The sequence below is a fragment of the Emydura macquarii genome, unplaced genomic scaffold (genome assembly GCF_026122565.2).
Source record: "Emydura macquarii macquarii isolate MOO-44397 ecotype Brisbane River unplaced genomic scaffold, CSIRO-AGI_Emac_v2 contig_1254, whole genome shotgun sequence".
Taxonomy (NCBI): domain Eukaryota; kingdom Metazoa; phylum Chordata; order Testudines; family Chelidae; genus Emydura; species Emydura macquarii.
In genome coordinates this window covers 9,544,466-9,559,250 of record NW_027131391.1, presented here as the reverse complement: position 1 = coordinate 9,559,250, position 14,785 = coordinate 9,544,466, and the positions used below count along the sequence as shown (strand labels likewise).

At 47.7% G+C, this 14,785-nt stretch overlaps 2 protein-coding genes across 4 annotated transcripts in view; one reads left to right on the top strand and one right to left on the bottom strand.

Moving 5' to 3' along the window:
- The first annotated feature begins 75 nt into the window (after positions 1–75).
- UQCR10 (ubiquinol-cytochrome c reductase, complex III subunit X) lies at positions 76–3,114 on the top strand. The gene is made up of 2 exons (XM_067550243.1): positions 76–354; positions 2,848–3,114. Exons 1-2 carry the CDS (start codon positions 217–219, stop codon positions 2,893–2,895), a joined length of 186 nt encoding a protein of 61 aa, XP_067406344.1. The 5' UTR covers positions 76–216; the 3' UTR covers positions 2,896–3,114.
- A 2,242-nt stretch (positions 3,115–5,356) lies between these two features.
- Positions 5,357–14,785, bottom strand: part of ASCC2 (activating signal cointegrator 1 complex subunit 2) — a 35,647-nt gene continuing 26,218 nt past the window's right edge. For 2 of the 3 annotated variants that reach the window (XM_067550236.1, XM_067550237.1), the window contains exons 16-19: positions 12,113–12,337; positions 9,196–9,295; positions 8,443–8,522; positions 5,357–7,690 (exon numbers count right to left, since the gene is read on the bottom strand). In XM_067550236.1, the coding sequence (XP_067406337.1) occupies positions 7,519–7,690; positions 8,443–8,522; positions 9,196–9,295; positions 12,113–12,337 (577 nt within the window). In that variant the 3' untranslated portion in view covers positions 5,357–7,518. The remainder of the gene's footprint in view (positions 7,691–8,442; positions 8,523–9,195; positions 9,296–12,112; positions 12,338–14,785) is intronic. The other variant, XM_067550240.1, reaches the window with a different exon arrangement.

Here is a 14,785-nt window from a genome sequence, read left to right as displayed (position 1 = left end):
GAAATGTGTCCGCTTCGGGCCCCGCGCGTGAGGCGCATTTCCGAGCGGCACTCCAAGCCCCATGGTGCCTCGCGGGCCGCGGCAGGACTCCAAGCCCCATGATGCATTGCCGCCGCGATCGCCTCTTGGCGGGGCGGAGGAGGCGGCTGCTGCTGCTGCTGCGCGCGCCCCGAGACGGGTCACTCACGGTGTGTCGCCGCCCCGCCGCAGGCCGAGATGCCGCTCTCCCGGCTCTACAACGTCTTCTTCCGCCGCACCTCCACCTTCGTCCTCTCCATCGCGGTGGCGGCCGTGGTCTTCGAGCGGGCCTTCGACCAGGGCGCGGACGCCTTGTACGAGCAGCTCAACCACGGGGTGAGCGAGCGCGGGGCCGGGGGTCGGGCCGTGCGCTGCGCGAGGGGCCCGGCTCGGCTCGGCCCGGCTCCAGCCCAGCGTGCGCCCTGGGAGTCCGTGTCCCCGGGCGAGTGCCCCAGAGCCGGGCCGCGGAGCGCCGGCCCGTGTGACCTTGGCCCGGCCCGGCCCGTGACCCCGGCCCCGCTCGTGCCTTGGCCGTGTGGCCCCGGCCCGTATCGCCTCGGCCGGGCTCCTGGCCTGGGCGGGCCCATCCGCCCCCGCGGGGGCCGGGCCCTCCGTCCCGCTGCTCCCGGGGGGTGACCGGCGCCCCTCCCCCTCCCGCGGCCTGTTCTCCGGGCCTTGGTCTCCTTGGAACAGGCCAGCCTCGCCCCTCCTGCGCCTGGCCCTGGCACCGCTGCCCCCCTCCTGGACGAGCCGCCAGCGGGGGGGTTGCGGGGACCCGCACTTCAGCCGCTGCCAGCCCGGGACTTTGGACTCGGCCCGGTGGACACTCAGTTACTGGCAGTGGAAATGTACATCCCGGGGGGTGAATTTGCGGAATTCCCCCTTCACACGAGCTGTCAGGTGCTAGGGGAGCAGTGGGAGCTCACTTCACTGTTCACTGCGTTCAGCCCTTCATTTCACAGGGCCAGACACACATGAAGGTTGAGGAACCAACAACCACCGGGATCCTGGCCGATGTGTTTTGTAAATGCGTAATAATTCCAGTGCGGAATTGCCTCGTGACAACCGCCCCGGGTTTAGAACTAGCACTGCTATCATGACGCTTATCGTGAGGATTTACACCTGCTCTTGGTCTTCTCAAACTGCCATGGCCCTAAGGGGAGACCAGGAGTCAAAGAAATTGTGGCACAGGAAGTTTAAAACAAGGGTTGACTTTCTCATATTTCTTGAATTTGTCTTCAGTTTCATATTTCTGATGTCTAACTCTCAACAAAAAGAGAGGTGACAGCAACTTTGCACACAACGTAGGTCATGTAGGATGTGTTGCCAGTATGCACAGTGCTGTACGGGACAGAGGCAGTCTCTGTCCCAAGAAGTCTGCAATCTAAATTAAACACAACACAAAGATGAGATAAGTCAAGTTGTCTTTGTAGTTAAGTTTGCATCTATGGAGAGGAAAATTATCATGATTAATGCTTAGATACCATGGCAATGAGTGATACACATAACCAGAGAGGATCAGATAATGCATGTAACTGTCCCCTTAGCATACCAAGTTGTGATTGAAAAGTATGTATTTTAACTCTAAAAGTACCTAGGCGTTTGTGCAAAATACAAAATTACAGCCAAATATAATGTGTGTGATTTGCACATTCCCCCTTCCCTTCCAGGAGTTTTGGGCCAGATGAAACTTCTGACTTCCAACTGGAATTATGTATTTCTTTGGCTACCTTCTTAACTGAGGAATTCAGTTATTAAAAGTTTGTGTACTTTTTGTCAGTCTAGGGTTGTACGCTGCCTTTTTTTATTGAGAAAAAGCTGCTCTTTTAAAGAGGCTATGATCCTGTCTAAGCCGGGCATTGAAATACTGTGATAGTGTCTGCCCTCAAACAGGAATCTTACAAGTATTTATTGCACCAATTGGCTGTGATGCTTGGGACAAAGATCTTATTTTAGTTCCAACTTGAATCTGTACTGACTGCAGTGACATTCTCCCCAGTGTGAATGGGGAGCTAGAGACTGCAACAATGTAGGTTTCTTAACCTGTAGGTTACAGAGTAGGGCAGCAATAGGAACCTGAAAAATTGCCTGATCCTAGACTGCCTCCTATAAAAATATACTTGAAAGCCACCTGCATTCTCTTCCTGCTCCTGTGGCTTCCCTAATGAAGATCCTAAGTATGGGGACCCACAGTGAGACATCAGTGCACTGCTCCAGGCTCTTCTTGTGACACTCAGCTGGGGAAATATGTGGTGAAGAGGCATCAGTAGGTGCTTCTGCCCCAAGTACCATGCACTCCGCTAGTGACTGGGTACATGGAAGCCATAAAACAAAAGAGCAAAGCTATAAAAATAGTAAGCAAAATGCAGAAAAGGGGTGTGGGTAGAAGGAAAAAATGGCAGCAATATGCTGGGACTTGTGAGGAAGGGAGATGGTCTCATTCTGCCAATCCACCAGAAAAGGCAGCTTCACCAAAAAAGATGGGACGCGTTATCCTAATAAGTCCAGTCTACAGTGCAATTCCTCTTGAAATTACCTCAGAACCTGTGTTTCAAGTACCTGGTGTGCCTTCTGGAATAAGTGCTTTGGTATTTCTGGTGTGCATTGGTCTGGCTAGGTAAGGCACTGTGTGGATGTGCCAAAGTGGTCACCCAAACCAGTGCCACTATGTAAGATATGCTGTGAAGGGCAAGACACCAAGTGGGACAGCAGTGGTAGGAAACTTCGATGTGTTAGCTTGTAGGCATTCCCTTTAGGTGAAAATAAAACTTCAGCCCATCATCACTGGGAGACAGGCATAAGATTTTACTTTTGTTTTTTCAAATGCAGAAGCTGTGGAAACACATCAAGCACAAGTATGAGACACATGAAAAGTGAAGTGCAGAGCTCCAGGAGCCACAGGGGCGTGTATCCCCCTCTGCAAACTCTTCAGCTTCCTGATACCGGTTACCAAGAATGAAAATGGGCTTCTGACTGAACAGATCTGAGCCAGAATACATCACCAACTTCTGCTGCGGCAGAAACCTAGTTGGACTTAAGGATATACTCCTGTTGTATTGAAAATTTCTGTTAAACTAATAAACTCACTGGCCCCTACCTCCTGTGCTTACATATTCAGTTAACTTCCCCTGTGCTCCATCTGTAAATCAGGCTTATTGTTAAACCACAAGATATAGGGTTCTAAATTAGGGTGGCATATTAAACCTTATTTCTGTGGCATTAGTATGGAAAGATGTAAGCTGTTTGTTTTTAGTGTAACCTAAAAGTGGAAGCACTTGCATAGCTGAAGGCCTTTGTCAATATTTATTGCTTCTGCCTGGTAAATGTTCCCATTTATAATTCATAGACCAATGTTCAGCCAGGAGCAATAGCCTGAAATAGACAGGCAGCAGCTAGCCCATATCTCTAAGCAGAAATGGTCTCCTATTGAATCATTAACAGGGCACTTTATTTAAAAAATGGTTATTTCTTCAGCATTCAAACCGATCTTTCACTTTACTCTTGGTTATACTTGGTGATTTAGTCTCTTTATTTAAACCTCTTCCTTTGTTCAGTAATTATTAATGTAGCAAATTACCCAGTTTTGGTTTTGGGGCTGTACCTTTGTTACATCTCAGAGACAAACCGTCTAGCCTTTGCTTGCTGACAAATGATATCCACTTGTTCAGCAAGATGGCTACCTCAGAAGTATTGATTTTAATTAAAACTTTACTTTTCAAATACCCTTCACTGTTTAGTCAGAAGTGCTGCTCTTCTGTCAGACAGCTGGCCTGAACTGCACTTTAAAAATATACCTAAGCCGGGGAAGAAGAGCTAAAATGAAGGGGCTGTATAGCTGGTGTATTCTAATCACGTGAGAGCCCTATGGCTCTTGAAAAGTGACTAACTCATTTTAAATGTAGTGGAATAGGGCTGGAGCCCTGCATCAGCATGCTGGGAGAACTGTAGAGATCTGTCTTGAGCATTCTCGTTAGTCTTTTCTGCTTGCACCAAGGGTATGCAGAAGGGGTGGTGGAGGTTCCTTATTCTTTTGCTGTTTGCTATGTGCTGTATCGTAAACAGACAGCCCCTGCCCTGGAAGCTTAAAGCTAAATATACAGGCCTGGGGGAGAGGGGAGTAAGCAGTAAGCAATAGGATGAGACATGGCACTATTGTGCTAAGAGCGTCGCTACAACTTCCTTGGCGATGTCTGTACAGCAACAGGCAAAGTGTTTCCCAGGCTGGGTAGACTGACACTAGCTGTGCTTGAGCCTGGAACTGGGGGGCTGGGTGGGATTGTAGCCCAAGCTGCCATGCTTGGTGGTATGGCACCCTGCAGTTTTTTGCCCGCCAGGTGGAACAGCGCTAGTGCAGGTCTACCTGTACTGGGACACGGCTTCCCAGCTGCTGGGTAGACATACCCTTTATGTCTCTCTCATCCTAAGTTAAAGCATTCCCTAGTTACGTGATTCCTTTACAGGTAGTTTAAAGGAAATCTGTTTCTGAGCATAGGGATGGTAGGACCCAACTATGGCGACCTCCTGCCCCTCCAGTCCAGTACTGGACAAGCCACATGGGCTGCCAGTGTATTTCTACCTGTTACATTTCCACTAGTAATGTGCTTGCTGGTGAGTGACTTCATGTGAAGTGGAGTGTAGCTCGCTGTTCTACAGCAGTCGCATTAACAGAGAAAAGCTTTATGGGTTCTGAAAATAGATTAACCACAGACCAGGCGGTGGGTGCTGTTTACACTTGGGCATAGAGGATTAACTATATTTTGCCTGTTTGAGCAAAAATGACTGCTGCAGACGCCTAGCAGCCTTAGCTTGCTTTCATAGAGGCACTTGAGGGGTAGGATTTAAGCCGGTGGTTCCCAGCCTTTTTGGCTCAAGGGCCACAGATATTTTTACAACCCTGAAGGGCCCCCAGTCTATCAACTCATGACAAATGTATTGACGGATACACTGTTAAGGACTGCAAATCACTACATAGTTAAAGTAAACATTTGATGCTGCTCTGCTCATTTTTACATTCACTATTTTACACCTACGAATTACTCACAGTACGTCACACATTGTCAGACAGAGCACTAGTGTGGATGAGTGACTGTCACTATGCACTGAAACACATGGCCTAACAGCTAAGTCAGGGTGGGTGGCCTGCTAAGTGCACTGATTTTTAGAGCCCTACCCCTCTCCTCAAGCAGGGTGGGTCCTGGTTGCTCTACCAGCAGGCCCCCTGCCCCCTCTCACTGCAGCCAGATGGAAGGAGTTCAGGGAGGAGGCTGCCTCCTTGCTGATCTCTTGTCCCCCTGGCTGCAGCAGGGAAACTGCACATGTGTAGCCCTGTGCACTCCACCTAGGCAGGGACTCCCTTTTACAGCCAGGGGGATGGGAGATCAGCACTCTCCTCCCTCTGGCTCCAGCAGGGATCCCAGCACCTAGGGACAGAGGCAGAGCACTTCACCATGCTCCATGCTGGAGCCAGGGGGAGGGGAGCGCTGATCTCCTGTCCCCTTGGGTGCAGCGAGGAATTTGTACTGGTCTTTTAGCCCCACGGCATCACGCTCCGCCTGGGTCCTTAGGCAGCAGCTCCCTTCTGCAGCCAGCGGGAGGGGAATGACGGCCCCCTTTGAAAGAGTCCCTGGGCCACGGGTTGGGAACCACTGATTTAGGCGTTGCCGAGCTAATATCACAACAATAAACCATATTTGCTTCCAGTGTAAGCTGATGATTTTGTGCTAGGCTGAAGTAGGGAGGGAGGATTCCACAGCCTAAAAGCTAGACGCTCTCACACTGAATACATATTAGAGGGGGAGGTGTGGTCGCAGTCTGGCAAAAAGCAAATTGTTACTAGACAAGGGGATACCTATGAAAGTACAAGGGTTAAGTGGTTTTCCATAACAATGGCTTTTGGGAAAGCACAAGTGTTAAGCTAATTCCTTTTACCCCAGGCCCTAGTGGGCTGTTGACTAGTGCAGAAAATCTTATCCGCTAAATATTCAGGGCTTTATCCTATTTGCATAATGGTGACATCCATTTCCATACTTTCTGAAAGGAGCCCGTGTTATAGCACTAATCACATAGCTGTACAGTCTCCTCCCCCTGCGTATAACTTGGCAGCGAGGGACGTGTGTACAAAGCTTAATTCAAAAGCCGCCTGCAGTATTTGGAGAAAAACCAGTAGTACTACACACGGAAAAAAGGCTGTAATACTGGGAACCTTTTGCTACCTGAATTCAGTGCATTTTAAATAGCAGCACTTAGACCAATACACCAAATAAATTGCTCTAGACTTTCTTTGAAGTCGATCAACCTACCATTTGTTATCTGTTCATGTGGGGAGCTAATGTACTCCTCTGATATTTGAAATTAAATAGTACAAGTCGACATGCAAGTGAGCAGAACAGCATATTAAATGTACAGATATTCAGTGACAACTAGATTTGTATCACAGCAGTGAGCATCATCTCCAACGTTTGTCTAGGTTCTTGTAAGGTAGCCCTCACCATGGTATCTGAGCCCCTTACAAATAGATTAAAATGACCTCAAGAACTGTCGCATTCTGTAGGACTGACTTCTTGTATGACAAGATTGTTTCTCTTGAGACCTCTTTCAACAGGCAGAGATTGCTATTGACTACTAACTCTTAGCGTTCCCCATGACATGTATGATCTATTTAATGAGTAAAGCAGCACGAAGGACTGAGAGTGCAGAGGCAAATCACTGCGTGTCTTCCTCTCACCTGATTTGCATACTGCAATCATCTTGCTTGAGATGCCTTCATAGTGAATTAATTTCAAAGGGGCATTGGTCCATGCATATCCACTGCAATGACGACAACTCACTTCATTAAACGGGCTCATAACTGCAGCCATATGATAGTTCACTGCAGATAAAGGCAGATTAAATTAGATAGGGCTCATTGACAGAAACTGCATAAAACACCAAGCCAAAAGATTGAAATTCTTTATGTGCATGTTTTTATACATATCTCACTTGAGGGAGGGGAATTTAAAGTACATCACCGGGCAGCTGAACTCAGCAACGGGAATGGCCTGTTGTGCATTTGTTTCTATACACCTCATGAGTCTACTGCACAATAAGGCACCATGTGTGTGGAGTGGGCTGCTGTAACTGCAAACCTCGCTGCCAGTCAGAGCTCATTCTACCTGCTCTGAGCTGTGCTGACTGGATGCTCCAGGCAGTTGGGGGGGGATTTCGTATATGAAAATAAAGTTCTCATTGAATCATTACAAATAGCTTTTAAAAAACAAATGGCTGTTGCAGCCTATCCTATGCATGTGAGAGACCTGCTGCTGCCTTAGCCCCATTGACAACTAGCACAGCAGCAAGTCTGCTTGATGGGCAGTTCCTATTTACAAACGGAAAACTTTCCCAAGGGCTGGGTGATCCCAGGTAAAACGGAAAGGCTGGGTATTGCACCATAATCTTCAGGCTAGGAGGCCCTCACAAATGAAGGCCTGAATCCAATGCAGTGCCTTGGGGGCTAAGAGTCCTTCAGGAAGGTATCATGGCTTTGTTCCGTTTCCTGTCAGCCATGGCTCGTCGGTTGTGATTAGCTCTTGCCCCTTTGTTGGCTTCCTTCTTCCTTCGCTCCTGGACTGTATCCCGGTTCTGCCCGTGCCCTTTGGTGTTCCCTAAAACAGCTGAGGAGTTGTCGTGCTGGTGCCTGAAGTACATATAAAAATGGGAATCACCACAAGCGCTGCACAAGGAGAATCAAAAATCTCATTTCTCTTTCTACTACAGAGGAGCTGAGAAAAGAACAGCCATGGTGAGAGCACACCTGAGGGGAGTCCGTCCACCCAGCCCTCTCCCCTGACTTGATGAGTGAGCTGTGCAGCACTTCTATAATATCTGAACATTGTCCATCAGCCACACGATGGCAGCTCACGCTTCCTGCTTTTAGCATGCCAGCAGCCAGCCAGATATTTGCACTGACACCTTGTACTGTCCGGGCATCCCCGGAGGTCGTTAGTTAGGATCTGGGGAGCTCCTGTACCCCAAAATCCTACTAATTTTATGGAGGTTCCTGCTCTCCCTTCCTCCCATATAGCTGCAACAGTAGTATTGCTGTGCCAAGTAAGGGGACCTGCCAGGCATCCCAGCCACTTGGGGTATCTGCACTCTAGGCAGCGAAGTGGAAGCGGAGTAAGATGTGTGAAATGGTGTCACTCCCAACAACTCTCTCAAAAGACAACTCTCATTTCTGAAAGCCAGCCTAAAGCCTGGAGCTTCTAATCACCTCAAGATGCAACATACCATTGTGCTGGAGCTCTGAGGAGACAGGAACATTGTGATCAGGTGCAAGAGCACCACAGTCAGTCACCACAGCGGAAATCCTGGCCCATGAAAGTCAGAGTGTTTTGCCACTGCCTTCAATGGAGCCATGATTCACCCCAGAGAGGGATTCCATCTTACCCTTTCCGTGCAAGGTAAGTCATCCGTCTGGCTTCAGCTCTCTCCCTCAGCACCGCTGGGTCCTGCACAAAATGGTCCTGCTGCAGGATGGAAATTAAAGACTTTATCACATTCTCTTTTTAGCATTATGCAGCATAATGTGAGGAGCTACAGGAGCCTGACTTTTTTTTGGCTTCCTGGAGTGGGGAGAGTCCCCCACATCCCTCAGCTGAGGTCATTCGTTACAGCAAAGTAGTCCCGAAGGATCAGTGGCAAGGTAGCTGTTGATGTGAGATGCCAAATTGCTCAAAGAGAAAAGCATCAGAAAATTTGAATCACAAGTGTCTTCACTGAGATTTTTGGGTTTTTTCCCCATCGCAGCCAAATGGTCAACTTCTATTAAATCCACGACAATAATAGAGACTTAATGACCCTCCCCTCCCCACACACGTTCTGCTCTTCTCTTCCAGAGATACATGCACACCTCTCCAAGGAGTAAGTGTCATTTCTGTGATATGCCTACATGGGGAGGCTGTGGACAATTGTATTCAGTGAACACTTCACAGTCCAAATTGCTGCTGCCTGGCCACAGAAGCAGTCTGCCACCTGAAAAGCAGAGCCACCTCAATGCTAACGTGAACAAGTCATGCTTTGGAAAAGGAAACCCTTTCCACACTGTCATTGACAAGGGCTTCAACAGCTGACGTAGACAGGGTACACAGTAGAATTTAGCTTAGTTCCAATTCCCATCAGCTTGCAAATTAAGCTAGTCACCTTTGTTGTTTCCTTTTCAGCCTCCTCTACTTCCTCTTCCTCCTCCTCTTGTCCTTCCTCCTGTCCTTTGGGTCTCAGGACCTGAGGGATGGTAAATGGCCTGGGAATTTGAGAGATAAAAGGTGAAAGTTTTAGGGACCTCAATCAGTATTATGTCACCTGGGCTATTCTGATACTATAGCCAGTCCAACAATATTTTAAAGACTCTTCTGAATTACAAAGACTGTTCTTTCAAGAAGTTAAATCCACAGTTTCTATGGACCTGCCTAATTTGTAAAGCAAGTGAACTGAATTAGCAAACCTAGAGAGAAAGACAGTAGTTAATGACAAATGTGCCATGTTCCACTGATTTCCAGAGAGCTGCAATAGGTGAATATTGACTACTAGGGAAAGTGTCTTAGTGGAACATGTGTATCCTTGATTTCATATTTAATACTTCACCACCTGTACATCTGGTATACCTGTAGGACCATATTCATTGTGGGTCACATGCAACCCTATTGTAACTCCACTAAGGTCAATGGCGATCTCCCCCAGACCCACTCCTAGGGATGTCACCTCTGATGTACAAAAAACTGGACATCCAGGTTGATCCTGAGCCCATAAAACCGGGCAGCTGGCAGCGTGTGCTGAGCTCCCTTACAGATTTCCTGGGACAGTTACCTCAAAAAAGGGATGATCCTGGGAAAACCTGGACAGGAGCCACACTACCGCAGGGTGAGTTTGGGGCTGTGTATTTGGTTTAGTTCCCCTTTTTATTTATGCATATCTTGAATTCCCTGTGGAATGTTCTTTCCACACCTGTCAAATCTAGATTAAAAAGTGACAGTTTAAAACACTTACACCCAGTACCACCTCCAAGAAGGGATAGGATGATTGCCAGGGGGAGGAGGAGGGCAGAAAAGAGTTGAGGCATCACAAGGGACAACAGAACTGCACAAAAGAAAACATGCCTTCCACTAACACAATGGTTCTCAAGCAGGGGTACGTGTACCCCTGAGGGCGCACAGGGGTCTTGGGGGGGTACATCAACTCCTTCAGATATTTGCCTAGTTTTACAACAGGCTACATAAAAACCTCTACCAAAGTCAGTACAAACAAAAAGTTCATACAGATTGACTTGTTTATACTGCTCTATATACTATACACTGAAAAGTATATACAATGGTTATATTCCAATTGATTTATTATATGGTAAAAATGAGAAAGTAAGCAATTTCAATACAGTGTGCTGTGACACTTGTCTTTTTAAGTGAGGTGAAACTTGGGGGTACACGAGACAAATCAGATTCCTGGAAGGAGTACAGTAGTCTGGAAAAGTTGAGAGCCACTGCTTTAACAGAAACTGATTCAGAGACCACTTAGAAAGCGCTGTGCAAAGAGCAATGGCGTTTGATGGTTAACTCTCTCTAGACCTCAGCACACAGACAGCGATGGGCCTGAGGGTTGTCTGGAGCCAAATCAGTGCACCTTTCGTGCACAGCACGTCATATTAAAATCAGGCATCTGCTCAGAACAGCCCCCACTTTAAAACGGATGTGATTGGTCAGAGGTTGTCCCATTGATTCTCAGTTGCACCCATTATGCCGACTTTGCGCCAGTTGGGGAGTCCTTCACACAGGAAAAAATCCATCAGCTTTATGGCCCCTTTGCATATCTTGAGCAGTGCAAAGGGCCTGGAGTGAAGAAGAGAAAACCTAGTCCTCTATTCCCAGCTCTAATGCAGTTCTTTTAAAGGACTCCACTTGATTTTAAATCTGTGCTTGTGTCACCGAGGAAATTAAAACCAAAAGCACAACAGCCTTTGTTTATATCAGACCTCCAGATCTGATCTTCAGAAGTGCTGGGCACACTCAGACCGCCCAGAAAAGCCAACAAGAAGGACGGGTGCTCACAACTAATGAAGAGCAAGCCCCAGTGTGTTACAGGGGAACTGTACGGAAGTTTTTATTTCAAGTCTCCAGAACTCTTTAGGAAGGTTCCAAAAGAAGAAAAAAGTAGAGAAGAGCAATATGTTTTTAAATGGAGTTAGCACTGTCCGTTAACATGCTACAATTCCTGCTTCCCAAAACTGCTCTTACGGCTGCAAAATTACTCTGTAAATCTCAAGAGAAATGTTAAGCTTACAGCTTCCAAGAGATGGGAGAAATAAAGAACAAAAGTGTATGTGTGTACTTGGTTGCCTGTTAAAATCTCATTTCTTTTCCCAGCGTATCTCTAGGCCAGGCAGTTCCAATCATCAGCTCACCCTCACACCCAGGAGCCAACTCAGCATTAGCCCTATTTTGCAGATGGTGAGACTGAGGCACAGAGAGGTGATGGTCACATGCCGAGGCAGTGGAGTGGAGCCCTCTGTCGATGGCTATAATCACTAGACCACAGGAGAGCCCGTGGGGGTGGGGATGAGGTGGTGAGGACTTGCCAAACAAGCAAGGAAGAGGTCTGCTTTTTCTTACTGTTTGCCCAGCAGCTTTTCTGCACTGGGGCAGGGGGGAAAGAAGCATAAGAGGCCAATTCACACCCTCCCCAATCACCAGCGTTTCCCTCCAGGTGCAGAGTGAAGGACTGCTTCAGTGCAAGCCTCACCCCTGAGCAAAGCCTCCCACTCAGATTTTAACACTGAGCTCAGGCAGCAGAGAAAGGGAGGGCGGTACACGAGGAAGGGGGAGCACTACAACGCACTGTACCCATGGCTGGGATCCGCTCCCTGGACAGCAGGGGAGAGGGGAGACCCAGAAACCCCTCCTCCAGGCCGGGAGCAGAAAGGAGTCTCAAAACCCCTCTGCCTGGGCTGAGAGCACAAGCGTGGGCCGTGAAGACCGGTGTGCAGGATGAGCATTTTCACCCGGGCTCTGTGCTAGCATGCATGAACGTGGCTCACAGGTCTCTTCCTGCTGGCCGAGGCCGCTGTACCCACCTCCTACTGATCAGCTCGTCGTCAGAGTCAGCATCGTTTGCCCCCACCTGGTTGCCGTCATAGGTGTCATCATATTCATCCTCGTAATCAACTCTGTAGAATTGGGCTTCCCCCTCCTGCTCGGGGACCTCCTCTACGATCACACTGTACTGGCTGTAGCGTTCCTTCTGCTCTGCTATCAGGCGCTTGTCATTCAGTAAACTCTCCGTTGTATCCTTGTCCTTCCTACACGGGAGGGGAGAAGCGAGGAAGAAATAAAGGCAGTTTAGAGTTGCTCTTTACAGCTGGAATTGTTAAATAAATGGAAATGTAAGCACCCTCTGGGGACTACATGATTCATCCTGCTCTAGCACCTTTCATCTCAAAGCCGCTCACAAACATTGGCTAATTAAGCCTCCCTGCTTCCCCTCCTGAGGTGAGTAATGGAGAGGCAAAGGGATCATTGGACCCACTAATGAGAACAGCCACTTCTGGCTTGGAGCACAGCAGCTGTTTAACAGCACTTAGCAAGATTACACAACAGGTCAGAAGAGGACTGGAGATTGCCACCTCCATTGGAAACAGCATGGGAGATGTTAAGGGAGGCCAAATGCAATAACTACAAGTGGTCAGGGCCTGGAAGGTACACAGTGCCCTTTAACATCAGGCTGCAAGATTTAGTCATTGTGGTTAAGTATCTATGTTGCAGTAGTACCTAGAGGCACAAATCAGGATTCAGCGCTGCATTGTGCTAGGTGCTGTACACCCCCCCCACACACACAAGTCAAAAAGCTTACAACCAAAGTGAAGGATGAGAGAAAGCAGCTGGATAGTCAGATGAGGCGCGCGCAAGGCATCAGTGAGATGATGATGAGTACTGCGCTAAGCAGGGGTTAGAAAAGCGGGATTCAGAGGGGAAAAGAGAGCAGAACAAAATACTGCGCAGGGAGCTCTGCTTCAGACAGGAAATCAGAGCCCCACAACGGCACCACTTTGCCTTCCTGTTGCATTTAATCTAAATATCTCAAAGCTATTGATAAACACCCATCAATTAAGCCTCATCCAACCCCTGTGAGACAAGTAATATTAGACCCATATTATAGATAGGGAAATCAAGACACAGAGGTATGACCAATATTCAGATATGGCCACTGATTTAGCATACCTCGGTTGTATGTGGGCCTGATACCTCCTACCTGATTTTCAGATGTGCTGAGCACCCACTGCTCCTGTATAGTGATCAAGACCTTGTGATGCTGAGGTTGTAAACCACATATAAGAACTTACAGCAGACTCGTTGGGAAATCCCTTTCTGAGTCCACACGGGACAACCTGCAGCTCCCAAAGCCTACGGAGGAATTCACATCTGAAGCCAGAATTCATTCAGAATCTGCACATTCTCTTCATATTACTAATGGAGGAACCTGTCTGATGAACAAGTATATCAAGAATTGCCAGGTTCCTGTGACATTTTTGCAAACATAGGAAAAACTATCCTCTGGCCTGATCATCAACTCCATTCCTCTTCAGAATCCCCAGATTAGGTAATGGTAACATTTTCTTCCCCTTACTCCAGGAATCATTGCTTCTGTTTTTTCTATCACTGTTTCTGTTGCTGTGCTTGAATTTAGTTGCAATCAATTCCAAATGGCCCTGCAAACATTTTGCTTTTCTCACGTGTGCCTGCCTAGACAGGGCTAAGAGCTCCAGTTGGTATTCAGTGATGAGGCTGACTAAGCTTTTGATAATTGTTTCCTGTTGAGCCGGCCTGGTGGCTTTGTAACAAAGCTGCACTGAAATCCATAAGGCTGTGTCTGCACTACGCAGCCTGTATTAGCATAGTTATATCAGCACAGCTATACTGGCATGTCCCCATAGTGTAGATGCAATTTACACCAACAGAAGGGGGTTTTCCCTCCGTGTAGGCACACCAACTCCCCAAACCAACTTTGCTACATCAGCATATCCATTCTTCCATCAACACAGCTGTGTCTACACTGGGGGTTAGACTAGCATAGCTAGTTATTACAGCTGGGCGGAGAGAGCTATGATCACTACAACTGACTGGCTAAGAATTGTGCAACCCCGATTATATGTTACCTCGCCCCAGCCTGCCTGGTTGTCTCATCTGCCTGTTCTGTCTTGTCTTCTAGAGCAACAGTTCCCGCCCCTAACTGTTTACATATATTATGTATTTGTCCAGCAACTAGCATAGTGGGGTCCAACCTGGTTGGGGTCGTCAGGAGCTACTGCAATATCATGTGAAACAACAACAACAGAACTCGAATAAGATAAAAAACAAGCACCTCAATTATGTGTCTCTGGTTTTAAGGAGGAAGGCAAAAAGAGTAGGGATCACTGGGACCCAAATCAGGTCTCAGACAAGGCAGGCTTTTGCCTGTTGCCCAGAAGCCTGGGCAAGTATCAAGTTTCCTGCCCGCTAGACAACAACAACAGGGGAGGTACAGGCTGTCTTCACTGCAAAACAGGTGTGGTTTTGACATCAATACAGCTATCTCAATGTAGACTCCTAGTGAAGGCACTGTAGTTTGTACCTTGATGTACCTGGTCAAGTCAACAATAGGTTGAGGGTATATGGCTACATCAAGTTAAAAAGCTACCTCCACTTGGATTTTACATCAAAAGGGCTATAATTGATCTAAAATGCACACCTGTTTTGCAGTGAAGACACAG

Coding starts and splice junctions, on each gene's coding strand:
- UQCR10 (XM_067550243.1), top strand. CDS start 217: ATGCCGCTCTCCCGGCTCTACAACGTCTTCTTCCGCCGCACCTCCACC. Junction 355..2,847: donor ACGAGCAGCTCAACCACGGG/GTGAGCGAGCGC, acceptor TTTCAAATGCAG/AAGCTGTGGAAACACATCAA.